At 55.6% G+C, this 26,293-nt stretch overlaps 10 protein-coding genes across 10 annotated transcripts; 7 read left to right on the top strand and 3 right to left on the bottom strand.

Moving 5' to 3' along the window:
• Positions 1–179: 179 nt before the first annotated feature.
• On the top strand, positions 180–1,459 carry CH63R_10953 (Aldo/keto reductase; the record flags this gene model as incomplete). The annotated part of the gene is made up of 4 exons (XM_018305927.1): positions 180–222; positions 312–350; positions 435–972; positions 1,099–1,459. The coding sequence occupies 4 exons, from the start codon at positions 180–182 to the stop codon at positions 1,457–1,459; spliced, it is 981 nt and encodes a 326-aa protein (XP_018155351.1).
• An 806-nt stretch (positions 1,460–2,265) lies between these two features.
• CH63R_10952 (Aryl-alcohol dehydrogenase) lies at positions 2,266–3,315 on the top strand (the record flags this gene model as incomplete). Its single annotated transcript, XM_018305926.1, has 2 exons — positions 2,266–2,431; positions 2,567–3,315. 2 exons carry the CDS (start codon positions 2,266–2,268, stop codon positions 3,313–3,315), a joined length of 915 nt encoding a protein of 304 aa, XP_018155350.1.
• A 299-nt stretch (positions 3,316–3,614) lies between these two features.
• CH63R_10951 (putative Secretory lipase) lies at positions 3,615–5,036 on the bottom strand (the record flags this gene model as incomplete). The annotated part of the gene is made up of 1 exon (XM_018305925.1): positions 3,615–5,036. One exon carries the CDS (start codon positions 5,034–5,036, stop codon positions 3,615–3,617), a length of 1,422 nt encoding a protein of 473 aa, XP_018155349.1.
• A 3,988-nt stretch (positions 5,037–9,024) lies between these two features.
• CH63R_10950 (uncharacterized protein) lies at positions 9,025–9,330 on the top strand (the record flags this gene model as incomplete). Its single annotated transcript, XM_018305924.1, has 1 exon — positions 9,025–9,330. The coding sequence occupies one exon, from the start codon at positions 9,025–9,027 to the stop codon at positions 9,328–9,330; it is 306 nt and encodes a 101-aa protein (XP_018155348.1).
• Positions 9,331–10,785: 1,455 nt separating this feature from the next.
• Positions 10,786–12,945, top strand: CH63R_10949 (Glycosyl hydrolase family 20; the record flags this gene model as incomplete). Its single annotated transcript, XM_018305923.1, has 1 exon — positions 10,786–12,945. The coding sequence occupies one exon, from the start codon at positions 10,786–10,788 to the stop codon at positions 12,943–12,945; it is 2,160 nt and encodes a 719-aa protein (XP_018155347.1).
• Positions 12,946–14,076: 1,131 nt separating this feature from the next.
• CH63R_10948 (Glycoside hydrolase family 43) lies at positions 14,077–15,211 on the top strand (the record flags this gene model as incomplete). Its single annotated transcript, XM_018305922.1, has 3 exons — positions 14,077–14,362; positions 14,430–14,547; positions 14,617–15,211. The coding sequence occupies 3 exons, from the start codon at positions 14,077–14,079 to the stop codon at positions 15,209–15,211; spliced, it is 999 nt and encodes a 332-aa protein (XP_018155346.1).
• A 952-nt stretch (positions 15,212–16,163) lies between these two features.
• On the top strand, positions 16,164–17,834 carry CH63R_10947 (Integral membrane protein; the record flags this gene model as incomplete). The annotated part of the gene is made up of 6 exons (XM_018305921.1): positions 16,164–16,532; positions 16,594–16,630; positions 16,667–16,767; positions 16,830–17,044; positions 17,135–17,197; positions 17,276–17,834. 6 exons carry the CDS (start codon positions 16,164–16,166, stop codon positions 17,832–17,834), a joined length of 1,344 nt encoding a protein of 447 aa, XP_018155345.1.
• A 572-nt stretch (positions 17,835–18,406) lies between these two features.
• CH63R_10946 (phosphoadenosine phosphosulfate reductase) lies at positions 18,407–19,797 on the top strand (the record flags this gene model as incomplete). Its single annotated transcript, XM_018305920.1, has 4 exons — positions 18,407–18,752; positions 18,914–19,300; positions 19,432–19,445; positions 19,660–19,797. The coding sequence occupies 4 exons, from the start codon at positions 18,407–18,409 to the stop codon at positions 19,795–19,797; spliced, it is 885 nt and encodes a 294-aa protein (XP_018155344.1).
• Positions 19,798–20,406: 609 nt separating this feature from the next.
• CH63R_10945 (Kinesin-like protein) lies at positions 20,407–22,484 on the bottom strand (the record flags this gene model as incomplete). The annotated part of the gene is made up of 4 exons (XM_018305919.1): positions 20,407–21,054; positions 21,109–21,779; positions 21,858–22,122; positions 22,209–22,484. 4 exons carry the CDS (start codon positions 22,482–22,484, stop codon positions 20,407–20,409), a joined length of 1,860 nt encoding a protein of 619 aa, XP_018155343.1.
• A 1,519-nt stretch (positions 22,485–24,003) lies between these two features.
• Positions 24,004–25,634, bottom strand: CH63R_10944 (Kinesin-like protein; the record flags this gene model as incomplete). Its single annotated transcript, XM_018305918.1, has 6 exons — positions 24,004–24,543; positions 24,609–24,817; positions 24,887–25,028; positions 25,087–25,186; positions 25,249–25,376; positions 25,449–25,634. 6 exons carry the CDS (start codon positions 25,632–25,634, stop codon positions 24,004–24,006), a joined length of 1,305 nt encoding a protein of 434 aa, XP_018155342.1.
• Between the last annotated feature and the right edge of the window lie 659 nt (positions 25,635–26,293).

Genomic DNA, 26,293 nt, shown 5'->3' with positions numbered 1-26,293 from the left:
GTCCCGTTTCAAGACAGCGTTTCCCCCCGCATCCAAAGTCCCTCACTCATAGGATACAAATAGTTGAAACTGGCAAGAGGTTCAAGTATTCGGATTTGTCTTGTAGCCGGCTGGGTCCAGGTTGAATCTCAGTAAATTACCTTGTCTTAATATCCAGAGCAAATCATCCATCAAAAACAATGGCGCCCCCTATCTGCACAAAGACGTTCAAGCTGAACAATGGTGAGCATCATCTCGGCGGGCCGCTAAGGGGGGGAGGATGATTGATAGATATAGCCAGGGTGAGAAGAGAAACACTAACCCCTTGATAGGCCTCGACTTCCCTGCCGTCGGTCTGGGCACTTGGCAAGGTAAAAGAGCCCCTCCTCCCCTCCCCTCCCTTCCAAGCACCAAGCACTCCGGCACTTGTGTGTCTAACTCTAACATCACCCCAGGCTCCCAGGGAACAGACGATGAAAGGGCTCTGGAGGAATCCATCATCCACGCGCTCAAGTCCGGTTACCGTCACATCGACACGGCCCAGATCTACGGCGTCGAAGAGGTGGTGGGCAGGGCCATCCGCAACAGCGGCGTCCCCCGGTCCGAGATCGTCGTCGTCACCAAGTTCTGGGGCCACTGGCACCACGACCCGGCCGCGGCGCTCCAGATCTCGCTCGACGCCCTCGGGCTCGACTACGTCGACGTCTTCCTCATGCACTGGCCCTGGGCCACGACGCCCGCCCCGGAGAGGAAGGTGCTGAGGAAGTGGGAGAGCCCGACCTTCATCGAGACGTGGAAGAAGATGGAGCCCCTGGTCGGCGACCGGTGCCGGGCCATCGGCGTGAGCAACTTCATGCCCAAGGTCCTGGACGAGTTGCTCGCCGAAGCCAAGGTTGTGCCCGCCGTAAACCAGGTCGAGCTGCACGCCTTCAACCCGAACCTGAACCTTGTGCCCTACTGCCAGGAGAAGGGCATTGTCGTCACCAGCTGGAGGTGAGAAACGTCATTCCGGGATTCCCCGTCAATTTGGAAACGGCGGCATCTTCTTGCAAGAATATACATGTAACGTGCAGGGAGGAGGAAGTATTAGTACATACTGACCGCAATTCTCTTGGATAGCACGCTGGGTGGCTCGCGCGGGGCCAAGAACGAGATCCTCACGCACGAGCTCTTCACCGGCATCGCCAAGGCACACGACGTCTCGCCGGGCGTCGTCTCGCTCTCCTGGGCGGTGCAGCGAGGCGTCGCGGTCATCCCGAAGAGCGCGACCAAGTCTCGCATCGAGGAGAACATCCGCCTCGTCACCCTGACCGACGAGGAGATGGCCAAGATCAACGAGGCGCACAAGACGATCAAGAGGGAGCGCTTTTCCAACGGCATCGCCTCCCAGCACGACGAGATTGACGGCAAGGTGACCCAGCAGGGCTGGACGTACGCGGATATGGGCTACGAAGACGAGGACGGCAACTGGTTGGCGTAAACCTGCAAACCGTAAGTCTGACGGTGCCCACGGTGTCCACGCTATGCACACTCGAGCTTCAAATAATCGTCATGAACGGTTTCGAGTTACCGGGGAACACGACCAGGGTTAACAATATACACCTACCTAGCTAGGAAGAGCATACGGGACACACATCTCCAATACGATCTCCCAGAATAGGGAATACAGTACGGATAGTAGAGTTGATATGCAAAAGAAAAAAACCAAAAAAAACAAACCCACCCGATTCATTTGTGCGTCAGTCAGTAAAGCTACCGCAAACTCAAACCCGCCATGTCAGCGGAGTTAGGGGTTTTAACCGGGGATAATTGGTTTCCCGTGTCGTGTTTACATCGTACGAGAGGAGAGGCAGCCCACGTGAAAAAAAGTTGCAAAGCCAAACCATATCACTATCTATCACTATGCCTGGGAGGCCCATTTCGTCCAAAAGGGGAAGCCAATCCACCAAAATCAGTCGCATTAACCCAATTGGATTCATCCGAGTGTAGAAACCCTGAAGAGAAGTCTATTCTCCACGTTGTTGAGAGCAGTAGAACCAGAGACTACGATTTCAAATAGTGAGAAAGCCCACCACCCCCCCCCCCCCCAAAAACCATGAAGCATCGAGACCAGGCTTGTGGCCCTAGCACAAACTGAATCGGGGGCCTAGGCGCCCGTAGCGTCGCAAGCAGAAGCCCCTCAAGACTTCTGGAACCCTGGAGGGAACCGTACTCTTCCCAAGTTTCTCTACACCCTTCCGTCCCACTGCAGTCTCAAGGCCACTCCCCGCTCAGCAGCCCGCGAAGATGAACATGTCGCTCCAGGAAGAAAATGCGGGAGGGCCGACGGGTCTCCAGCTAGACATAATGCCACAACAGAATGAGGTCACCGAGCCGAATGAAGATTGGACAGGAGTGACTTCCAGCAAAGAGCGGAGAAGACTCCAGAACCGCCTGAACCAGAGGGCGCACCGTTGGTCCCCCCCCCCCCCCCCCCCCCAAGCATCTACACGCCCACCCGAAAAAGGATTTGATCTTACTGCTGACATTCAGACTGACTGGGTTTCCATAGGTAGGAGATTAAGGCAGGAATTCTTCCGTCAGGTAGAAAACAGGCCGCCGGTCGAATACGTAGCAGAAGCCGGGCCCTCAACCTCGGGCCGGGCCGCGGCTCCGGCTCTGGCCTCCGGCAGCGGAGCGGGAACCGGAGAAGCAGCAGCAGCAGTCGAGGATGAGGTCGCAGATGACGGCTACACGCTTCTCCCCTGCGCTCAAAAGAGAGCGCGGATGAGGGACGCCGGCATCCAGGCCAGACGGAACCTCGCGCTGGGGACGCCGCAGCCGGTGCATCTGCCGCTCGTCGTCGGGCTCAACCTCCTCACGGCGCTCGCGCGCAACACGCGGCTGATGGGCTTTGACAAGCACTCCATCTGCTACGACGAGTACATCTCCCCCTTCAACCTGCAGGGGCCCGGCCTCCCCTGCGCGCCGCGGGACGCGTCCTCGTGGCCGCCGTTCCTGCACCCGACGGAGGCGCAGTTCACGATCACGCACCACCCGTTCCTCGACGTGTTCCCCATCCCCTCGCTGCGGGAGAACGGCATCCGGGCCGAGGAGCTCGGCTTCTTCGACGAGGACGACTTCTGCAGGGACGTCTTCAGCACCGACGACGACCCGGACGGCCCCCGGCTGCTCGTCTGGGGCGAGTCCTGGGACCCGCGCGGGTGGGAGGCCAACGTGCCCTTCTTGAAGAAATGGGGCTGGCTCGTCCGCGGGTGCCCCGAGCTCTTGGAGGGCACCAACTACTGGCGGCAGAGGAGGGGGGAGAAGAAGCTGAGGTTCATCACGGCCGGCTGAGTGGTTTTTGGGTATACATATGGTACAAACGTGAGGACCAACAGCCCGGATAAAGTGTTTTTATCTACGTGAGGCTTATGTTTTTTTACTCGTGTGTTGTCGGCGGATCATGGATTGTCCTCTTCTATGATGATTCATTCTTGCTCAGGAAGAACAATTCAATGTAGGTACTGTAGGGGAGGAGAAAAAAAAAAGAAAAACAAGTTGACATCAAAGACACCAGATGAACTTCTCGTCCTCAATGTTTCCCCGGGGGATTTCCAACACCCCCCCCTCCAACACTCTTTCAACAAGTCCCATCAGAAAGGAACGACTGAGCCGTGCCAGAAGATGTCCCTGGTAGCATATCTCTTGGTGATGGTCTCGACGTCCTCCTTGACGCAGCCCTCGGGCACAGGCACGCCCTCGAACCTGGCGTCGATCCAGGCCGCGATGTCGGCCCGGGCCGCCTCCAAGACCTGCCCGTGTCCCATGTCCGGGTACACGCGCGCGTGGATGGAACTCCCGGGGAAGGCCGCGCAGGTCTTGTTGAAGTCGTCGAGGGTCAGGTCGTTGGGCGTGATGGTGTCGTCCTCGCCCGAGATGACCAGCATCGGGGCCTTGACCGAGTGCGGGCCCTGGCCGTTGTACCGCACCGCCCAGTCGTCCGTCACGGGGTGCGTCAGCCAGCTCGTGTTCCTGTAGAGCTGCTCCGGCGTGAAGCCGCCGACGATGGCGAACCCGGACTGGAAGCACGACTTGTCCAGGGCCCCGAGGCGCTGCAGCGGGACCTCGCCGAGGTAATCCGCCACCTTGATCTGGTCGGGGAAGAGCGCGGCCAGCGACTGGAGGAAGTAGACCGAGAAGGGGTCGCGGGCCGGCTGGCCCTGGGCACGCGTGAGGGACGCGGGGATCAGCTTCTGCGGCCGCAGGGCGGGGGCGGCGGCGACGGAGCCGAGGAACTCGCCGGCCGCCAGGAGGGCCTCCTGCCCGGGCTGGGCCAGACGCTCGTTGGTGCGCCAGGCGGTCATGCCGCCCTCGCTGTGGCCGTAGACCACCCACTTGCTGCCGAGCAGGTCGCCGATGGCCTTGCGCGCGGCGACGAGGGAGTAGGCGACGTCGGCGACGTGCAGCCAGCCAGACTCGTACATGAACCCCTGGGGGATGTCGGAGCCCTGGCCGGCGTAGTCGGGGGCGATGACGGCGTACCCGGACTCGGCCAGGATGAAGGGGGCCTTCCAGTCGTAGTAGAGCCCCTTGTTGTTGGTCGGCGCGCAGAGCCGGCTGCGGCCGGCGGTCCCGTGGGTCCAGACGACGGTGCGCAGTTTGTTCTGCTCCGCGCCGCCGCCGCCGCCGCCGGGCTTGGCGAAGGGGTTGTGAAAGGGTAGCAGGACCCAGGCAGAGGCCGGTATGGGCTTACGGTCGACGTCCTCTGTGACGTAGAGAAGACGGGAGAGCGAGAGGCCGGCGGGGATGGTCCAGTTGGAGGTGAGCTGCTCGGCGGGGACGTCCTCCCATCGCAGGATGTCTCCCGGCTTGGCGCCGGTGGAGTTGGCCGGGGTCGAGTAGAAGGGGTCCGACACGATGTCGCCGACCCAGAGGGCCGACTCGGCCTCGTAGGTGGTCTGGATGGCCGCCTGGCAGGCTTCGTCGCATCCCTTCTGACACTCGGCGTCGCAGATGGGGTCGAGGGCGTTGACGGCACCAAGAAGTGCCGCCGCGAGGATGATGAAAGGTCGCATATTGTCAGGTTAATCTCAACCGGAACAGTAGATATAGACAAACTGTTTTGCTTGATGGGGGTGGGGAGGAGGGAAACAAGAAGTTCTTCTCTGCAAGTGTCACCACCGGTTTATATCAGATATCGAGGCATGCCCCCGTTCGTCCCGTCCAGCACACCCACAAACGGCATGATGGCCACATGGTTGACCTCAAGAGACTTCATTACGAACTCTAATTGGCCATGCTGGCTACAGAAATAGACCCTCCTCTCATCAGAGGGTCGTAACGAGCCTCCATCCAAGAGTTCGTTCCCGCGGGGTTTCGCACAGGCGGCGCATACGGCTTCCCCTTCGGGTTTAGACTACCCGCTCATCGTGGCAGCCCAGGGGTCCGAAACTGAGTCAAATAGACTCAGCTGACGGGTGCTGATAAACATTTGCAGGTGCTTATTTCAACCCACAATGCGGAGAGCTGCCAATACTCGAGATGGCCGAGCCACTGAGCCGTCGGAATCGTTCCGAGCTTTCTATCCGAGCTGGTCGCTTTCTCTCAATAAGAATGCTTGGCTTCTTCTGCCGAGGCTGCTGCCGATTCCACTTAGACTTTGCTAGCACAGCTCCCCCCGTCACCTACCATGACACAATTTGTCACTTCGGCTTTTGTTCCCGAAGATTGCCCCCAGCGCGAAAGACAACCATCCATACCATGGCTCTGGTGTCTGTGCCAAGGTAATGAAACTTTGGTTGCACTTGAGTAGCACTGCACCGAATTCGTCAGGGCGGCACTTCTCGTTTAGCTTATCTCTGCTGTTGACGACCTCGGCCTAACAGGGCGACTCACAATGACGGCCCAAAAGGAAAAGATACCGGTACTTGCTGACGGTCTCTCAGCCGAGTCTTCCTTGACAGACATCCAGATGGAGATTGAGGTGTTTCCAAGGTCGAGGATGCTCCCCTAAAAGAGACTTGGCCGAGAAGAGGGAGTACTAACAAGCAGGCGAGAACCTGAACCCCGACGGCCTTCTTACCTCTCAGATGACGCCACAGATCACAGGTCACTGAGTAGCAGCCGCATCCACTTCTTCGTTCGTACTGACAGGTGGCTCGTGAGAATTGTGGTGAGCTTAGCAAGAAGCAGCTCGTGCGAGGCCCACTATTAACATTCCCAAACCAAAACCGAAATCGTCCTCAAAGTCAACATAAGCTCATTACAACGTCAGTAAGAACCTCTCCGTATTCGTCGACCAAGAGAAATAGACTATCGTAAGCAAACGGTTCTTGGGCCACGATGCCATTGTGTCACAACAGAACAATCAACTATATGATACCACAGCGATCGAACCTTTCTGCGTTACCAGTCAAACATCACAGAATGATCCATAAGGCGTCATAGGGCGTGTTAGGTAGGGCGCGCACCTGTACTCGAGGGTGGCTTGAGCTTCACAAAAGCGACGTTCCGCGAAGGCCCGCCCCAGACTAACGTCTTACTGGTTCATGTTTGCATTTTGTCGTGCTGGCCAATGTCAATCTCAGACCAGCAAAGCTGTGTGTTTCATCCTGCCTCGATCTCATCAACTTTGATTCCCTTAGACTTGACTCGTTTAGGCCGTCCCGTCGCGGAATGTCGGTGGCAAAGGATCACACACATGGTGATCATGTGACGGTCGCCGAGTGCTCAACTGCAGGTGTCGTTCACCATGCGGCTATATAATAACTCCTCACGGTCAGTTCATTCGGCAGCTTCTTGTCGCCAAACGAGACAACTTGATGAACCTTAAGATCCTCAAACCCACCCCCCCCCCCCCCCCCCCCATCACCAATATGACTAAACTTTCGGAATTCGTTTCCCGCCTGCGGAAGAAACATGGAGAGCCCCTTTCCGCTCAGACCAATCAGTACAAGCAACTCAACCTTTCACAATCAACCCTTCAGCCGGTCGCCAGCATGCAACTGGCCCAAAACGACCAGATACAAGAAACCAAGCGGGTCCCGGGTTGGTCCGTCTACACGATCAATGGATTCTGCGCTGTTGTTAAGAACCAATGAGAACTGAGACCACTTGGTCATTACTGAGTCCCTGTATTCACAAACTTCTGTCGGATATTGGATGGGTCATGGATTGTTCGCATGTGGTAAGTTTTGCAACAACTGTCGAGTTGAAAAGTAATAGGCTGACGCTTCGCTTTGCGGCCCTAGTCGCACTCGGTGATTCGCCCACCTCTACGGCGAGATCAGCTGCGTCGTGCAGCTGATCCGAGCGACGAACACGGGGAAATGGCAGGCTGGCGGGGTGCCGGCTGGACGCCTGCGGACTGAAGGGGCGCAACACTATCAGAAAGTGCGCAATGAGGTCTCGGTTACGCTATTATTCTTGCCCGCTGGTCGAATTTGATATGATGGATACCGAGCCGGGTGCACTGCCAACCAGTTTCAATGTGGAAGACCAGCCTGTCAGGTATTCGGGAGTGACTTCAACGCAGCTGGAGTTTGGCCGGACTTGCGTAAATGTGCGATCTACTTTGCTTATAGGGCAGAGAAAAGAATGCAAAACTTTCTCCGTCCTGGTTCGACTACATATTCTACAATTTGCCTCGAGTTCAGTATGGGATCAGGCCCTCTACCTCACACCGGGTTCACCCACAGCCATGGAGCATCCATCACCTGTGCCTTTCATGGTAGACGGACCTTTCTAATTCAAGCGAACAACCTTGCCGTGAGACTTGGAAGAGTTTGCCGGCACCAGAGGGAGAAGTGAGCTCGCGGACGGCCCGATTATAACGCCTCCGCCATCGACGCCATCGGTAAAACCAAAGCCCCAATATAAAGCCTTCCGGCTGCAGCAGTATCGCGGAAAAGACAGCTTAGACTTGGTTTTGTAGCAGGATACGAGCGACTTGCTCTTTGGCCGCCTGTAGCCGAATGCAGCCAAGCCGGTTATTGGGCCGCTTCAACCAGCTTTGGATTTGATAACCTACTGCACACGCGGCCCCGTCCAATCACGCAAAGCTTTTAGTTCTCCAAAGGAGCGTGCAGTCTTGGGCAACGATCCTTCGTATGGCAACTCGTACGATGACCCCTCGTATAGCGTTCGCTGGGGGTGGGGGAGACCATACTGAATAGCCTTAGGTAAATGGCCGATGCATTTCTCTGTATGTACTCAACTTGATCGAGGCTACGGTTGCGTCTTGAAGTTAAGATCAACTGCACCGCTTTCAAAACTGTTGCAGCTCAGCTCAGCTAGCTAGGTAGTATTACTCGAGACCTGCTGATTGCAACATTCATGGATTCTCTACCTTGTGTACAAACTAGATCGTCAACCTTCCCGCCTAAATCCTCCCAAGGAAAGATGCCAGGATTAAAGATCCTGGCCTTCTGGGCAAACTGGGTTCAAGGCTCCTTCGCTGTACTAAGCAGAAAACAGGAGGGAGGCGCCGCGCTTCAGTTGCGCTGCAGTCAAAGAGTATAAACGTCAGAAAGTAAGAGCTAAGTCTACTTAGGCAGGTTCTCAGAGACGCCCACGCATTTCCTGAGCACGATGAAAAGGAATGTGACAGGGTTCAATACATATCAGAGCGGGGAATCTCAGTGATCCCTTTGCACTGCAGTAACTCGGCTATCAAAGTTGGCCAATCGCCACCACGCTTGCGCTTGTACACCACTCTCCGGCGTAGACACCATGATGTATCCCTTACTTTCGGTGTCCCGGAGCCGACGAGGTATGAGGTTGGGATCTTTTTTTCCATGATCCTTGGGCGAGCCAAGGAAGGATGAGGTTGGGTTCCTTTTCATGATCCTTCGCGTAGCCGTTCGAGCCGTGTTTCTACATCGGGATGTCCACGTCTAATTACGAATGAGAGACTGCACTTGCAAGGACCTTGAGAGGTATATAAACCAGTCTTCTGCTGCCTTCAGTTCTCCCTACAGACCAAGCAACTCATACTCTCTCATCAAGCTACGAGAACCATACACAGAACCTCCCCTAGAAAATCATCGAACCCTTACAGTCACTATGCGTTTCACCGCCGTTTTCGCTACCCTCGCTGCCCTCGCTGTCACAGCAGCCGCAGCTCCTGCAAGCGCCTCTGCTTTGGAGCAGGCTGGTGCAGTTCTCGGTGGGCAACACTCCTATCATCCTATCATTGCGTACAAAATGATTGTACATTTTGGTATCAAAACTAACAGTGGTCCCCAAATAGTTGCTCAACAGGCGGATTGCAAGAACCGTGACTCCTACGACATCTGTCGCAGGAACTGCAGCCCGCTCGCTCCGGGCTTTGCCTGCACCATCAACTGCCTCATCGCTTACTGCCCCTAGGTTACTGCACCTGGCAGCTGAAGTTGCAGTAATTCTGCGAGGAAGCAGGAGGGGTCATGGCTCACTGGGAGTGTAGCCACGTCCAATCTGGGAAGAATCGCACATGTCGACGGCGGAACGTCGAAAGGGTTACAATTCTCAAGACACAATAAGGTCTTCTCCTGGTCAAGTGAAACACAATCGCTTCGTGTGCTATTTTGGATTGCATAAGCCACATGTTCATAGCACTTGAACGATTTTGGGTTTATTTCGACTTGGCTCGGTACTTAGGTTAAAAATCTTGGAAGGATCAACCTTTGTTACTTCTTCACTACCCAGCCTTATGGTCTTCATTACATCTCGAATGCTATGGATGAACCCTATCAACTCCTGTGCCGTCTTTCTGGACCAATTGACAAGCGGCCGAATTTACAAATTGTCGCAGGGCTACTGGGCAGTTACGTTGTTGGATCGTTCCCATAGTATACGTGGCCTGACCCGTAATAGCTTGTTCTTGGGACCCATTGAGAGGCTATCTGTTCAGTTATTCCATGAAAGATGACAAAAGTCGGTTACAATGCGGCCGCAAGCAATGTTTGGGACAACACAGCACATGTACAGGTGGGGTTGAGGAGTCGATACCTTACCCTACAGGACGTTTGAAATGCAGTTACCGGCGTCAAGAGCGGAGGGAGAAACAATTGAACTCACTGACTCACTGTAGACGAAACCTGATAATGGCAACTCGATTACCAACATCCTGTTGTATGCAGAGCCGTGTAAGTGATCCGGGGCACCCCTGGTTGTGTTGAGTGCAAGGTACCATTCTCGACCCAGGAGTTGGCCAATAGCGCTGGAGGCAGGTTGCACTATCACGTCATGATCTTGACCAACCACTCTTGAACCAATCCCTCCGATTGCTCTCTCACCGATATTGCGGTCTTCTCGGAAAGTCATGTCGGGAAAGAGTCGTCATACTTCATCTAAGAGATCACACAGCTATTAGCTTTTACGTATTTGCTCGATATCAAGCATGTCTGCCTGTTTAATCATCCTCACTATCTCCATCGTGTCTATCAAGACGGTGACACGAAGCGCAGGCCATTTTCTTAGCTGCGAGCATGAACAGGGGAGGGATCTTCCACCAGCACACACAGTTGCCCTCTATATAAGAACAACTCAACTTGACATCTTCCCTTGGGGTCCCGGCTGTGTTTGCAAAAAGCAATACCCATCAGCACGGTTACGTTACTCTAGCATCATTTACATCGTTACATTCGGGTCCCGGTGTGCGGGGTATTGTACTTTATCTATGCTGATCTATCTGTCTACGAGATGGGATGAGGGGACGGACAGTCAGACAAGGGTTGGATTCTGCCAGCATAAGTAGCAATCAATTGTCGCAGCGGGAGCCTCATGTCAAAAGCACTTCAATCGCGTCGGTTATGGTAAATGAAAGGCGAAGCATCGTATCACATGGCTTTCAACCTCATCGTGACGGTCCTTGTCGCTCCGGCTCTGGCGTTGGGGCTCCAACTCCTCCCGCCAACTCTCCAATCGTCAGAAGCGCCGGCGAAAGTCGCCTGGCAAGTTGCCTCGAGCTCAAAGACCATCTACATCGATAGGAGCTTCGCCTCCAAAGCCGACACGGATGGTTCGACTTTGATACCACCCAGCGGTTACGAGTTTGCCACCCTCTTCCAGGAAGACATCAGCCAGCTCACGGGCGTCAACTGGACTTTGCAGCGCGTCGACCGTCTGCCAAATGCTGCCAACGCCAGCGGCATCTTACTCGGAGGCTTCACCGGGAACGCCTCCCCCATCACGTATGAGAATGGCAACCCGACGTCTGAAGGATACGAACTCGAGGTTTCATCCGCCAGCGTCTTTATCGGCGGAACGGGCGCCCGCGGCATGTGGTGGGGGACCAGGACGTTGCTTCAGCTCTTGCTTTTGCAGAACGGAACTCTCTCTTTGCCCGTGGGACGCACCGTTGATGCGCCGGGTTTCGCCACACGAGGATACATGCTCGACGCCGGCCGAAAATGGTACGCGCCAACGTTCCTCAAGGAGCTGTGCAGCTACGCGTCGTTCTTCAAGATGAGCGAGTTCCACTACCACCTGAGCGACAACTACCCACTCAACCGCGGGCGGAACGAGTCCTGGCAGGATGTCTACTCGCACTTCTCGCTACGGCCGGAAGACGAGTCCCTGCTGCCGATCCTGCACGGCCGCGAGAACGAGACGCTGTCCCGCGAGGACTTTGCCAGTGTACAGAGCCATTGCGCGGCAAGGGGCGTGACCGTCATTCCCGAGATCGAAGCCCCTGGTCACTGCCTGTACCTCACCAAGTGGAAACCCGAGCTTTCTCTGGCGAAGCGGGATCTCCTGAACCTCTCCCATCCGGAGGCAATCCCGACGGTCAAGCGCATATGGTCCGAGTTTCTGCCCTGGTTTGAGACGAGGGAAGTACACGTTGGCGCGGACGAGTACGACCCAACGCTGGCGGATGTGTACATCGGTTTCGTCAACGAGATGTCGGATTACATCAAGTCCACCAGCGGGAAGCGGATCAGGATATGGGGCACGGATGAGCCCTCGGAGAATGTCACCATCTCCAAGGATGTCGTCATCCAGCACTGGCAGTACGGCCAGTCGGACCCGGTACTCCTGGCCAACGCCGGATATGATATCATCAACTCAGAAGACTGGTGGGCGTACATGTCTCTCAAAAACGACCACATGCCCATTCTCCCTGCAAGGTACCCGCAGCACTTCAACGAGAGCCGCGTGCTCAACTTCGCCGGTGAGCCCGGGTGGCAGTGGACGCCGGCCGACTTCAACCCTTTCAACAAGACCATGCAGGTGCCTGATGGATCTCGTTCGAACAAAGGCGCCATCATGGCCGCCTGGAATGACAACGGCCCCGACGCCTCGACTCAGCTCGAAGCATACTACGCGATGCGCCGGGGTATAGCGCTTACCGGAGCCCGCGCGTGGCGCGGCAGCCGGGGACCGGAGCTCGTGGCGGATGACGCCGCCCCCAGCATCGACTTCTTCTCCCCTCTCGCGCCGGGGCAGAACCTCGACCGCATTTTACCTTCCGCCAGCTCTTCGTCACCTCTGTTCTCATGGGCCCGCGGTGCCGATGACCCGGAGACGGTACATCTGGGCCACGGGAGCAAGGGGATGAACTATACCCTGACACTCTCTGTCACGGGGCCCTTTACACTTACTGGGCCGGACAGCACACTGTCCCTGGACGGTGATGGGGGCTTGACCTTCGGTGCCGACGGCTGGCCATACCCGCTGCGGGCTGTGAGTGAGCAGGACGCACTGGAGCTCGACCCAGGCCACCCGGGACGGATCTGGGCGAACGTTTCTACCTCGTCACACGAGGCGGTGAAGATACCGAGTAGTCTCCCGGCGAATATCACCATCGCGACGGATGAGTTGCACGGAAGCGTGGCGTGGGTCAACGGGCAGTTCGCGGGGAGGTTCGAGGTTTTTGTCTATGGCGGACGGAACACCCTGTTTAGCTGGAGCCAGATGGCTTTCGTTGCGCCGCTCGAGAGCACCACGGGACGGGGCCTACAAAGCTTGGTTATCAAGGGAGACATATGTATTCCGTCGTAGGAGACGCTGGTCAATCGCCGGTTCTTTCCCTTCATGTATCAAGTCGTCAGGTTGTCCTACAGTCTTGATCTAGCGCGCGAGTTACGTTTGTGTGCAGATACCAATAGATGCTCCCAAACAAACGTAATGTCATAAGGCCAAGGTCCCATCCGAGAGTAGCATCGACGACGCCGTTAATCTCGGTGTTATCAGTTAACCCATCCAGCAAAGTTTTCCCGACGGCTAGACTTCTCGAGAGAATCGAGGTAACGACGGACGCTGCAGACAACAAGCCTGATATGTGTCCCAAGAAGGAGAAACCGAGCATCTCGTTAAACGCGCCAACCGTGTCCATCTCATCCCTCCTTTCCGCAACTGGTTGCTCAGCCGTACGTGATTGGGCGGGTTCAAAACGACCTCAGATGCTTGCCAACGTGTGTGGGTGGAGAGAATCAACGCAAGTCTACATGGGTGCTAAGGAACACAGATCAACCCCCCCCCCCCCGTCTCTTTTTGAAACTATTGGCGCTTAAAACCAAATCGGTACTCCGATGCCATGTGATGATCGTAGCAACGCGGGTGTATCCGGCAACCAGCACATGATCGTTGATGGCATCATGGCAAGGGGGATGGCACAAGCTTGACAACAACGAGAACGACAATGACAAGCAACTGGCGGACCTCCTCAGTCTCCAGGAGCTCCTCCCCACACCCCGCAGAAGAGGTGGTCCCCCTCCCATGGGGTAAACCATGACAAAAACCTGGTCTTCCCTCATGCGCTAATCCTGTTGACGGACTCGATTGCGCCGTCTGTGGGGTTGAAGGTCCCCGCATCGCGAGGAACCTCGGCGAGACACTACCCCGATTCGGAGCTAGACGACTAGCCGCGCCATAGAGAGTTGGACTGTAAATGAACACTCACCTCCCCCCCCCCTCTAGCTTGATGGGTTTCCGTTACTTTGAAGACTTCAGCACGAGCCCCACGACAAACCTCCAGGTTGCTCGCTCTGACCTCATCAACCCTCCCGACTTTATATGTATATATCTACATCGACAGCATCTATGGATGGGTTCTAACATGGCTTGTGGAAATCAACACGAAAGGGGCTGTTACGCGGACCGATCTGGCTGAATCGTATCAAAACATCAACAATGCGTGTGCTCTCCATCCTCACCGCAGTCGCTTCGGCGGCCGCCCTTGTGGTTGGCAACCCTGTAGCCCGCCAAACTCCCAGCTTTGCCGGATACCTCATCTCGACCTTCAGCGACGCGAACCCGAAAGTCCAATTCCACCTGTCAAACGGCAACAGCGCTTCGAGCTTCAAGTTCCTGAACAAGGGCCAGCCGGTCCTCACGTCGAACGTCGGCACCAAGGCCGTCCGCGATGTTTTCTTGACGACCAACCCTTCGCGGTCCGAGTGGTACATCATCGCCACGGGTGAGCGTGACCCCGTTTCCGTGGGCGTGGAACCGAAGCAGGGGCAATACTAAAACCCGCTCATCAGATCTCGATATCAACGCGGCAGGCTTCAACTGGGACAAGGCCACCAGGACCGGCAGCCGGGGCATCGTGGTTTGGAAGTCGACCAACTTGGTAGACTGGTCTGCCCCTTCATTGAGAGTGTGAGAGGGTTTCCATCTTTCTTCAACAAATTTGGGTATGCCCGGCCGACTGACCAAAATATTCGACAGCGTCGAGGCGGACACTGCCGGCATGGTCTGGGCCCCCTCCGCAGTCTGGGATGATGCCAAGGGCCACTGGTACGTCTTCTGGGCCTCTCGACACTACCGGTCCACCGACACGGCTCACACCGGGACCGCGACGCTCGACCGGATCCGCTACACGGCGACCAAGGACTTCGTCACCTTCAGCCCTGCCCGGGACTACGTTGCCCTCGCCGACACCCCGCTCATCGACCAGGAGTTCCAGTACCTCGGCACGCCCGGGGCGTACGCTCGCTTCCTCAAGAACGAGACGACCAACCAGGTCTACCAAGAGGTCACCTCCAACGGCATCTTTGGCACGTGGAGACGCATCCCCGGGTACGTCAGGAGCGAAAGCCCCCGCGAGGGACCCGCCTCGTTTGCCGATAACACGACGCCCGGCCTGTACCACCTCCTGCTCGACGACTACACGCAGTACGTGCCTTTCCAGACGAACAACATTCAGTCGCCGAGCTGGCAGGGCTCGAGCACTTCCGGGTTTCCCAGGGGGTTGAAGCATGGCTCCGTCACGCCCTTGACGCAGGCTGAGTGGAATGCTTTGAACTCCAGGTTCCCGGCGTAAGAGCGTGCGAGGGGTTGTGACCCCGGAAACCATGGATTGTATGTTGGAGCCTACGGTGCGTTATGTAAATGATTTGATGATGGTATCATACAAGTACAATAAGCCCAGCCCGACCGTGGGACCTTTGGCTTGGAGCTTCTATAGAGTGAGTGCCTGCATGCTTGCGTGACGACGGTTTCTACAATCGAAGCACCTATCCGACTGTCAGTTAAGGGAGGAGGATCAAGCGAACAATCCATCAAATAGATGAAGATATGATGCGTTCGTTTTCAAATCGGAGATCAACCAAAAAAAGCCAATCACCGTCAGCTTGAGCTCAAACACTGGGAATCGGATCCATGTAGTGCGTTGTCGCCACTGCCGATTCTTTGCATGTGTGCGCCTCTATCTCGCCCCGGAGTCATCGGGTTGCACATCCCCCTCTCTTTGAATCCGCCAGAGCGGCGCGATGTGAGACAGCGCAGGGCTCCAAGCTTCTTCAGGGCAAGACGAGACGAGGTCCATGTAGTCTCGAAGGTTGCCAATCGACAGCTGACTAGCTGTTAGCGGAGCCTCTCTACCGGTAGTCTTCATCGACCGTCCAGCAATCAGCTAGAGCTAGAGCGGAATGAAGCTCCGCCCCCCCCCTCCCTCCTCCCGCATGAAAGAAACCTGGTCATAAGGCATTTGTCGGTGTCTAAAGCTCCTATTGGCCGGACTACTTGGACGGGGATGCTAAACAGGCAGATTCATCTTGCCTTTGCTCGCGAAGGCATTGCCAGCTCTGGAATGACGCCATGGACGGTTATGGCGGCGCCGCCGCTGTGGTTCCTTCAGCTCGAGAACATTGTGGCGGCTGGAATGATCGATGGCGTTGACGCATCCGGCAGACTTCCAACATGTCTCTCCCCTTAGCGGTCTTGGTGGGTTGCCCGGACTTGGGTAACTCCTGTATGATAGCGCCAGATCGGGCATGTTCCAGAAGTTTAACCCGTGTCATAATACTCTTCACATTCCCGTTCCAGTTTGCCCGTGGCAGCGCCTTTTGGCCGGGCCTGCTGGACACGTTCGTTACGACACCCAACGCACTCTTCTGCTTGGGTCAGTGGTCGTCGCCAGTACTGAACTCCTCTTCCCACGAGACACGATGCACGCGACCTCGATATCGATGATGGAGCAACCACCACGGCCAGGCTGGAACGACGATAGAGCGCCGCTTCTCATCGGCGTGACCGCTGGGTGTCTAACCCTCACGCTCGTGTTCGTGGTACTCCGCTTCTACGTACGAGCCACCGTGATCAGGAAATGGGGACCGGACGATTCCCTGGTCGTTATCTCATACGTATACTTTGTTCCTAGTCCACCTTGAACTCTTGCTCGGGATGACCCTGACCTGAGCTTAGATTCTGACCCTGATCACAGGCGTCGTGTTCTGTGTCTGTAAGTCGATGGACCATGCCGTCTTTCCATCATGAGCTGGCTGGCTGGCTGACCCCGGCAAAACAAAAGGCACAACGGTCGGCCTCGGGAAGCACATCTGGACGATTCCAACAGAGGTGCAGCAGGCGGGTCGTAGGGTATGAATCAAACGTTGAGGCCTTTTTGGGGCGGGCGGGGAAATTGCTGACCTTCAGAACAGTTGATTATCTCGGCGACTTTGAGCTATCAGGTCACCTTCATCGTGATCAAGATGGCCTTCCTCCTCCAATACCGCCGGGTCTTTGCCCTGCCAAAGTTCGTCCTGTGTTGCGACATCATGCTGGGCTTCATCAGCATGTTCGGCATCGCCGTCGTCGTCTCGTCCATCATCATCAGCGCCCCGAGCTGGAGGGGAGACACGTTCGCGCGGGAGCGGTACGACCAGGAGACGTGGTGGCTGGCGACCGCCTGCGTGCATCTGGTGACGGACATCATTCTCTTCCTCATGCCGATCCCCATGCTCAGCAAGCTGAGGCTTAAGCCGATGCAAAAGGTCGCGCTGATTGTTAGTTTCGGGCTTGGGTTTGTGTGAGTTCATCTCTCAGGCATGCTGGACGGGGAGGCTATTGATGTGATCGAACATTACTAATCTAATGCATGGAGCAGAACAACATGCATCTCTGTCGTCAGAATGTCGACGCTGCCACACGTCTTCACAAGGGACGTGACTTGGGACGTCATTCCGGCGCTGGTGTGGTCCGAAATCGAGCTGTGCTGCGCCGTCATCTGCGCATGCATACCGACCCTTCGGCCTCTCATGCGCGTTGCCAAATCGACCCGAACGCAGCGTGAATACGACCGCCAGACGTCGGGGGCAAGCGGCGAGGCACGTCTCGCCCGAAAGCCGGTCGACGGAGGGACATTTGGGAGTCAAAGTCAGCAGAGCCTCCCAAGCCCGATGTTTGTGGACATCGAGCCTTGCATGGACCCAAGGGCGGAGCCCAAGACGCCGTCAATCGTGTCGTACAGCGACAACATTGTGACAACGACACTGGATATCAGCCCGGCGCTGACGGCAGGGGGGTCGGACGATGGATCGGAAGAGTTTGGGCCGGCAGACGTGGAGATTTCGACGCCGTTGAGCCCGCCGCCGCAGTGTTATGCCAGTCCGGCCAGACTTCTGCCTCGGTCTCGAGCAGCTTCTGAGTCGACGGTTGAGGAGTGACTCGAAGAAGCACTATCGCCTTGAGCTGCGTTGTTTGACTTGAGCGTTCCTCTTGCACTTCGGGCTCAGCCAGGCGTTGTGAGTGTCCGTCCAGTTGTATCAGCATGGGCAGCTACTTTAATCGTGCATTCCGGAACGTGATTGAGGTGGAGCCTGATGATGCCTACTTAGACCGCGATTGTGATTGATAATGAAGAATGTTGCCGAGCCGGGAACATGTGGCCTCGGCGCACTTTGGTTTTTTCGGGGTCTTTCAGCGGGGCGGTCCGCTTGTCCATATCTTATATGGGGCTTCTTCACGTGCCGTACTAAGCTGCTCCCGGAAGGCGGTCAGTGATGTGCCGAGGGATCCGTCTTAAGTAAGCTGGCAAAATGGGAGCATCTCTCGCCCGCACGTCCCCGCCATATCGCCGCCTGCCGAGAGGACACCGAATCGACACTCTTCCGTCCCATTCCTTGCGCCTTTGCCTCCTCCTCCTCCACCATCTTACCTACCTACCTTCTCGACGCTTCTTCGATCGCTTGCCACACGATCTTGGAACGTACACCAAAAGAACACGAAGCCGTCCGTAATGACCCACGGGAACGGCGACCACGCCGCCGCGGCCGCCAACGGCTACCCCGCCAAACCCCACTCTTCCGAGCCGTCCCCGCCGAGCTTCCACGACGTGTGCAACGAGCTGCGGCAGAGGGTCGACGCCTTCCTGGCCGAGGACCAGAAGACGGAGGTGTTGCGCAATGTTCAGGCCCAGCTGCGCGTGTCAATGGCCGTCGTGGAAGAGGCCTTGGCAAGGTACAGGTGCGTGCGCCCGGTTCCCTGTCGGCCCTTTCTCTTGGAATATGGATGGATGGATGGATCGCTGATGCGCCACAACAGCTTGGAACAGATCTCGATCTCGTATAATGGAGGAAAGGATTGTATGTTTTTCCGTGTTGCTCCTTATTGCTCCCTGCTGCTTCCATGCTCGAAACCCGGTCAAGTTCAGGACTTGTCGGCATCGGAGCTGTGTATCTTGGAGCTCGTGCGACGAGGTCATGACAGCTTGTGCATTGCTAATCAACCCCCCCCCTGATGACAGGCCTCGTACTACTGATTATGCTACTTGCCTGCCTCGCTCGTCGATACCCTTCGCCGTCCAAACCCTCCCAAACGAACGACTCGAACGGCACGACGTCCTTCCCCGACAAGTTCCAAGCTGTGTACATTGTATCCAAACACCCATTTGCCGAAGTAGACGACTTCGTCGAGGCCACCAGTTCCCAGTATTACCTAGACGTGAAACGATACCTCATGTCGATGAAAGAGGGACTGGGCGCATACCTGGAAGACCGCCCAAACGTAAAAGCCATCTTTGTCGGGACGAGGAGGACGGACCCGCACGGAGAGAAATTGACACATTTTGATCCCACGGATTCCGGGTGGCCTGACTTTATGCGGGTGCACCCGGTGATTGACTGGCATTATGGTAAGCCGCTAGCTCCCTTTTCCGCTCTCTTGGGCAGTCTGTTGTTCGGGTTCATCTGTGTCTCCCGAGATGCAGGAACCTCACAACCAACCCCTTCGTTTTGAACCGGGGCTAACGTCTTTCTCTTGCAGCCGAGATTTGGGCAGTAAGTAACACTCCTTGGGGACGACGACCCGCAGACATGGACATAGCAAAAAAAAAAAAAAAAGAGGGGGGGAGGGAGGAAATCTGAGGTACAGGTCGTGGCTAACTTGGGACCAGTTCATTCGGCATTTGGATATACCCTATTGCCCCTTATATGATCAAGTAAGGCGAGCTCTTTTTCAGAATCAAGGACAACGGCTGACACTCCACACAAGGGATACACGAGTTTAGGCGGAACGCAAGATACCCACCCCAACCCCCAGCTGAAGAAAGAGGGAGAAAGCGGCGCCAGCTTCCGGCCCGCATATGAATTGACGGAAGACGACGAGGAGAGGCTAGGCCGTGATAGATAACGTCAATATAGCGGCGTGTTGACCTACGATTCGCGTTCAAAGCATACCTGGGACCCCATCACAGCGGAGCAATTTGTATAGAGCATAGACCTTCGGCATCGTTCCATCATCACCTCACTCGCATCTCGGAACCATTCTTTCTGGGTTTACACAGAGCGACTGGCTGTTCTTTATTTTATGAAAAGAATTGGCTGCGCAGTTGAATAATATACCTAGCTGGGGTATGAAATGGGCCCTTTGGTCTCCCAGGTCGCGGTAAAAGAGGGGGCTTCATAAAGTCGTTGAAGCGGCTCCTAGATCGTGTTCCTGGGTACATGTTCGGATTGTGACTAGCACCGGCTTCTTTGCTATTTGGCCGACGCAAGTCTTCCACATGCGGAGCGCTTCAACGCTTCCATGGCGGGTGCTTCTGGTGGGTGCTTGTAATCCCTTATCCGCCTTCTAGCTCTGACCTCGGAAGTCTTCGAACTGCACCAATCCTTGTTCTAATGCTAGTTGAACAGTCTCTGGAAAAGGCTCACGAGTCATCCCCTTTGACGCCAGACCATGCTCGGTTTTGTTTTCTCGCACCCGCTGGCTTTTCAATAGGTCTTGGAACTTTCATCTATTTTAAACCGTCATATAGTAATACCTCGTGGCTGCATCATACTCCAGGAGCACTTCGGCCTCCATTTGATCAATGTCGACAACGACGTGGCGCCACATGCTCAGCTCGTACGAGTCGGCCATGAACCCCGGAAGAACCATCGCGCAGAGATATTTCTGCTGCCCGCCGATGGACTCGCTCTTCTCGTTGACCAAGTCACCGCTGACATCCCGCACGTTGGGCCCGACTGCCGAATGGGGGCTCAGCACGACAACCATGTTGATGCCGGGAAGTCCCAGAGGGAACGTCGGGGGTGGGGTCCAGCGTACGACCATCCCTGGGCGGATCCGGTCTTTGAATGGCACCAGGGCGGCCCGAGGGTCGGGGTCGACGCTTGACGAGAGCATATCCTGGTTCATGGTCGGCTTCCTACCGCCCTGCTCCTGAGGAGACGACCCAACTTCGGTGGTAGCCGCAGGCTTCTTCACGCCGGACTTTTGTGAATCCACATGCAGGCGCCAGAACTTGGCATGGAATGCGCGAGCCTGGTCCTGAGTGACGCCGGGGGTTTTCAAACAGCGGGTGAGAAACTCCGGTGTTGGCAGGCGGAGGAGGAGGCCGCCCGTCTCGAAGGGAGCAAGGGTCTCGCCCGAGATTGCCGGGCTTCCAGACTATTGAGATGTCAGCCGTGTTCTGAAACCATAGGAAGCGCGCGTCTTTCTTACGTTGTTGTTGATCCAACTCTGCAGTTGTCCGTTGGACCACGTGGAGGGAATCTCGGGATCGTACGCCTGTGGTTTCGTCTTGGGCAGCAGCACGCGCAGCATCTCGGCATACTTCAGCGTGTTCTTTCCTGCGCCAGCATCGGGGAGACTGGGGTTGACACACGCCACTACCACGGTCTTGCAGCTGCGCTGGCCGACGGGGTCGAACACGTGCTTGAGGATCTTGGTGAGGGAGCTCTGGCGGAAGGGGATGTGCGTCGGCCTCTGGGGCTTCCCTGTCAACGAGGCCGCGTCGACCATCGCCCGGCCCCTGATGCAGTCCTTCAGGACCGACAGGCTTGTGTTGATCTCGCGAGCCTCCTTCATGCGGTCGGCGGTGTGGTTGGCGACATCCCGGGCGGCCTCGGACCCGGCCAAGTCGATGAGGTATAAGAGTCCGTCATCGGCAGTCGGCATGGATGGGTTCTCGATGCGGATCCGGCAGATGGCGTGAGACCTGGACGATTCGTCGTTCTTCATCGTGGATGCGGTGCGGCGAAAGCTTGCCGCTCGTTCGATGAGGTCCAGCAGAACGGCGGCTTCGGTCACTTCGAACTCCATGGCCCCGGCAAGCTGCGTGACGCCAAAGGAATCTTCCAAAATAGAGATGGGCTTTCGATTGTTCAGTAGATCTACGAGGGGGGGGGGGTCCCGTGTGAGCCAGCCCGCGTTGGCATGTGAAGCAGGGGGTGAATTCTAATAGGGCGTACCGAACGAGGACTTGCCAGCCAACTCAATGATGCACGCATACACCTTGCGCTCTCCGTCGAGGTCTCCGCTCATGAGCGACTGGGCAACCAGCTTCTCGATGGCGCTGACGGTGAAGGTCTTGCCGGAGCCCGTCTGGCCGTAGGCGAACAAGGTGCTCACGCCGCCGCCCCATGCCCAGGGAACCAGCGGCTGCACCAAGTCTTGGTAGATGTGCTCCGAGGTGTCTTCCGGGCCGTAAGCCCGGTCAATGCTGACTGACGTAGACTGGAAGAGCTATCAGCGCCCGCGCCATGGAGTAACGACCGGGCCGGGCCCTTTGTTGGAGGGGGGTTTGCCTGTCGGTTGCTTACCATCAGTGTTGGCGGACCCAGCGGCTTGATGTGCTTGCGGATCTGGTGGATGTCGACGACGCCGTTTCCGCTCTTGCGGGGGAAAACACCCCGGATGAGACCAGCGGCTACTTCGTCCTCCAACACTGGACGCAGCCGAGCCGCGACCACCATGTCGGGGTTGGGAGCGGTGTTTGGGTCACTGGGATGGGCGAGGTCCTGCTTCGCCGCCTTGGCGCTGAAGGCCTCGACGGCGGCCTGGTACCACGGAGTGTGTTTGATGTGATAAGCGTCCATGATTATCGATGATGTGACATGCTTGTCTCTTGTCTAGCTCTTCTTTTATTGTCTCTCCAAAAAAAACTCACGGAAATCATGAGTTATGTAGAGGCTCCTTCGTCTCACCAGAACCAGCCACAATGTCTTTGTTGACATTGTTGACGGCTGCCTAAGACCAGTCCACCAGGCAACCAGGCAGCTGATTCCAAGGGTCATCAGCACATGTGTGTTTACACGCTGCATTCACAACATCGACAAAAAAAGATGGGCTTTTGCTGTGGACCAAGAACATATTTTTCAAGCTCCCTGACGAAAGAGAAGGGGGGAAACGGGTTGGCTGCCACACATGCCATGCTCATTGATTGATGCCTAGTTCCAGGCACCCAGATTAACTAAACTGAGGTCGGTCCTTGTGAACTCACGCCATTGTATGCAGTAGTCAAGGCGACCCCTCTTCAGGTCGCACAGGTATGAAGAAACACAGTAAAAAAACGTATGGGTGTTGTGGCCAACACTTTGTAGACTTAGACTTAGACGACAATTTCAACATGGTGTATTGGAGAACGCATATTCCGCACTGCCTAGTGTGAACCAGCATCCATTGCCTGAAACTCCAAGATAGGCCTGAAACTAAACACCACCTGCATCATCATTGTGGTCATCACTCTCCTCGCCTCTGCATTCTTCGTGTCCCTCTTCAGAATCTCGGGTGTCGTTGAACTTGCAGTCTTCTTGGTCGCTTGGTTCTTCATCATCGTCGAAATGCTCATCCTCTTTCTGGTCAGGATCGTCCTGCTCATCATCTTCATGTTTATCATCCCCTTGGTTGCTGTTTCGGTTTAACCCTCCTGGCCAAATTCATGGGGCGAGCGTGATATCCTGCTATCGGGCTCTTTACCGGTAGGACCTGTGGACATTGGCACAGATTCCAGGCTATGAAGCCAACTATAAAGCCGCCATAATAGGTTTTGATGGGTCTCTTATCAGACGTTTTCAATCACGTCTCAGACTCTGGACGGGTAAATTACATCTTGATATTGACCTTTTTAGCAGTGCCTACCCTAGGATATCTCATCTCATGGTTGACCAATCTCTGTCCGTGTCGACAATCTTGTCTCTTCCGTGTTTCCTAAATGTCAGTGAAATGAAGCCGGGAGGCAAGTTTCCACCCGTTTCCCCAATGCACAAAACAGTCTTTGACTAGTCCTAAAATCTGGCCTCTGGGATGCACATCTGTCAACCGCCACGCAAGTAGCCAATGGTTTTAGGTCGTCCGTCGAGTATTACAAGTGCAGACACGGTGCTGTCGTAGAAGCTTAGTCTGCGGCACAGCCTATTCAAGTAGATAATGCTAGGGAAAATGCCTGAAAGTACAAGGACAAGTCGTATGTCAAGTGTATCCAATAGTGTTTGCATTTCCTACGGCAACACGCACATAACCAGTTTGATGGTCAAAATGTTAGATATTGAGTCAATGAGACACTATAGCGCTTTTTGATAACTATTCAATACAAGACCCCCCTCTTTGAATGATTGACTATTTACTCTCACTCACGATCTGGCTAGAAGCCCTTTTCGTTCCTTTGATGTAGGCATAGTCTTGCGGTAACTCGTCGCCCGAATCGCGTACATACTCGGTGGTGATGGCCACTTCAACGTCTTTTCGGATATCCGTGTTTTTCCCCCGGTTGCTTTGACTTCTCTGCACGCCATCGGACCTACCGACATCGACGGGTTCCCCGTGCGGGTCACCCCAAGGCTTCAGGTCTTGCATTTTGTACTCGTTCACCATGCGTTCTTCGCTCTCACTGAACGTCACGTTGGTGATCGGGTAAGCTGAAGGAGGCCCGCGGCCCCGCCAGCTTTGGTTGCTGCCGGCACCGAACGTCCGTATCTCTTTGGGCGTCCCTTCGGTGAGCTTCTGGCTCGACCTCAGTGAAGTGATGATGGAGCCGAACACCGGCGCCAGCCAGTTCTTGACGACGGAGAAAACCATCGGGAGGTTTGCGGTGATGACCGCGACGAATGTTTCTCTAACGGCCCATGATCCAGCAAGTTGTGCGCCATTCTGAGGATCCTAAAGCAGGTTGTCTCAGTACGATGCTCTCATATGTGTAAGGCTTAAGACGGTTGAAGACTTACAGTGACGATGAGTATGCATCGAAGAGTGGCACAGACAACGACGAAGATCCCGCCGCTAAACAAAAGAAGCAAACCGTATTTCTTGGCAGGTCTGAGCTTGGCTTGCCACAACATCGGCAGCGGTATAGAGAGCAGATAGAGGTCGGTTGAAACGTTGAAGGACAGGTACACCCAGACGATTTGGTTGGAAATAGCTGGCTGGCAGACATCTGGCAATCAATTCGTTAGTTTTGCTCCCCTTTTTGGCCAGGGTTCGAAGGGATAAGTAAGATACTTACTGCCAGGGTTGGGGTAGATCTGCCAGTTTTTGTGAAAGGGGCGGCAGGCGAGGAACAGGTTCATGACGACGGCAATCCAGCTGACGACGAGGAAGCCGAAGCCGAAGTAGATGCGAAGCTGGTAACCTCTGCCCAATCCTGCCTATTCACAGTCAGCGTTGGGCTACGATGATAACCTCCTCCCAACATCAACGACTTACTGTCAACCGCAAGTAAAACACCAACAGCGACGCTTTGAGCGCCCATAACAAGACGGAATAACTGGACCATCCACAGATTTGGATGATGGAGCCAACGACCCTTTGCCACAGCAGGTCAGCAATCATGTCCGGCAGACCAGGCGACCACGCTTGGTGTTCTACCTCAATCGATATTCTTCACTATCCGGTGACAGCGCCGCTCGTTGCTCATCCGTCATGCCATTGTTGGCCATGCCTTTCGCGATCGCCCCGACGGAATGCGCGAGCGCAGTCTCGACAGCGTAAAATATCTATCGGCGAGTCATCGTGTCAGTTGACTTTTTGACTTGTGCAAATGCTTTCAGGGGGTGGGGGGAACACACGGCTCCGACCCAGACCAAATAGTCATCGGCTTGTAAACCTCTAATGCCGACGGACCTAATCCTCGAGTAGGTCCTCAGCATGGTGATGAGGATGCCAACCGCCAACAGCGTCCACGCCTCGATCGTGAACGACCGCATGGCGGCCGCAGCAGCAGCCGCCGCAGCCTCGGCTGCCGCAGGGTCCATACTACCGGGTCGAGGGGGAACCGAGAGATGTTACTTTGCAAGCCTAATGAATCGGCTCTTGCATAAAAAGAATATATGCGGAAATGACAGACAGGAGAAGATGAGAATGCGGCCCAGAAAAAAAAAAGGACAACGTCGAGAGAACCTCTTTAAGACTCACATGGGCCTCCGGGGTGGCCAATTTGTATGTTATTGCAGAAACCGATAAAAAACCTAGGAGCGATTCGATCGACACTTGCTCAACCCAAAAGACCCTCCTTACCCCCCCTGTCCATCCCCATGACGGCGGTTGAGCTCCATTCCCATCGACACCCTCCTGAGCCGTGTCACCTGTAAAGTGTTTGAGAATCTCTTTGGATGCGTGTGTGTGTATATGATGATCAGTGTGGGTTCAAGTCATGGGTGGCACGATGTCATGAGAACATGAGAAAGCCCCATCTTTGATCTTGCTAACAGCTTCACAGTGGGGCTCATAAAGGTCAAGGTTAACAGCTTAAAGCGAGTGCATCGCGACCGTGAGACGACTTGCCAACCACAAGCCAGCATCGTGGCGTCGTCCTAGTCATGCTGGTAGGGAACCCAAATGCCGCAAAATGTCACGTCATCCACATAGCTGCTTGAAAACTCAACGGTTGAGCCAACATACTTCGTTATGGTGT

Source organism: Colletotrichum higginsianum (assembly GCF_001672515.1).
Source record: "Colletotrichum higginsianum IMI 349063 chromosome 7 map unlocalized unitig_7, whole genome shotgun sequence".
Lineage (NCBI taxonomy): Eukaryota > Fungi > Ascomycota > Sordariomycetes > Glomerellales > Glomerellaceae > Colletotrichum > Colletotrichum higginsianum.
This window is presented reverse-complemented; position numbering and strand designations above follow the sequence as displayed.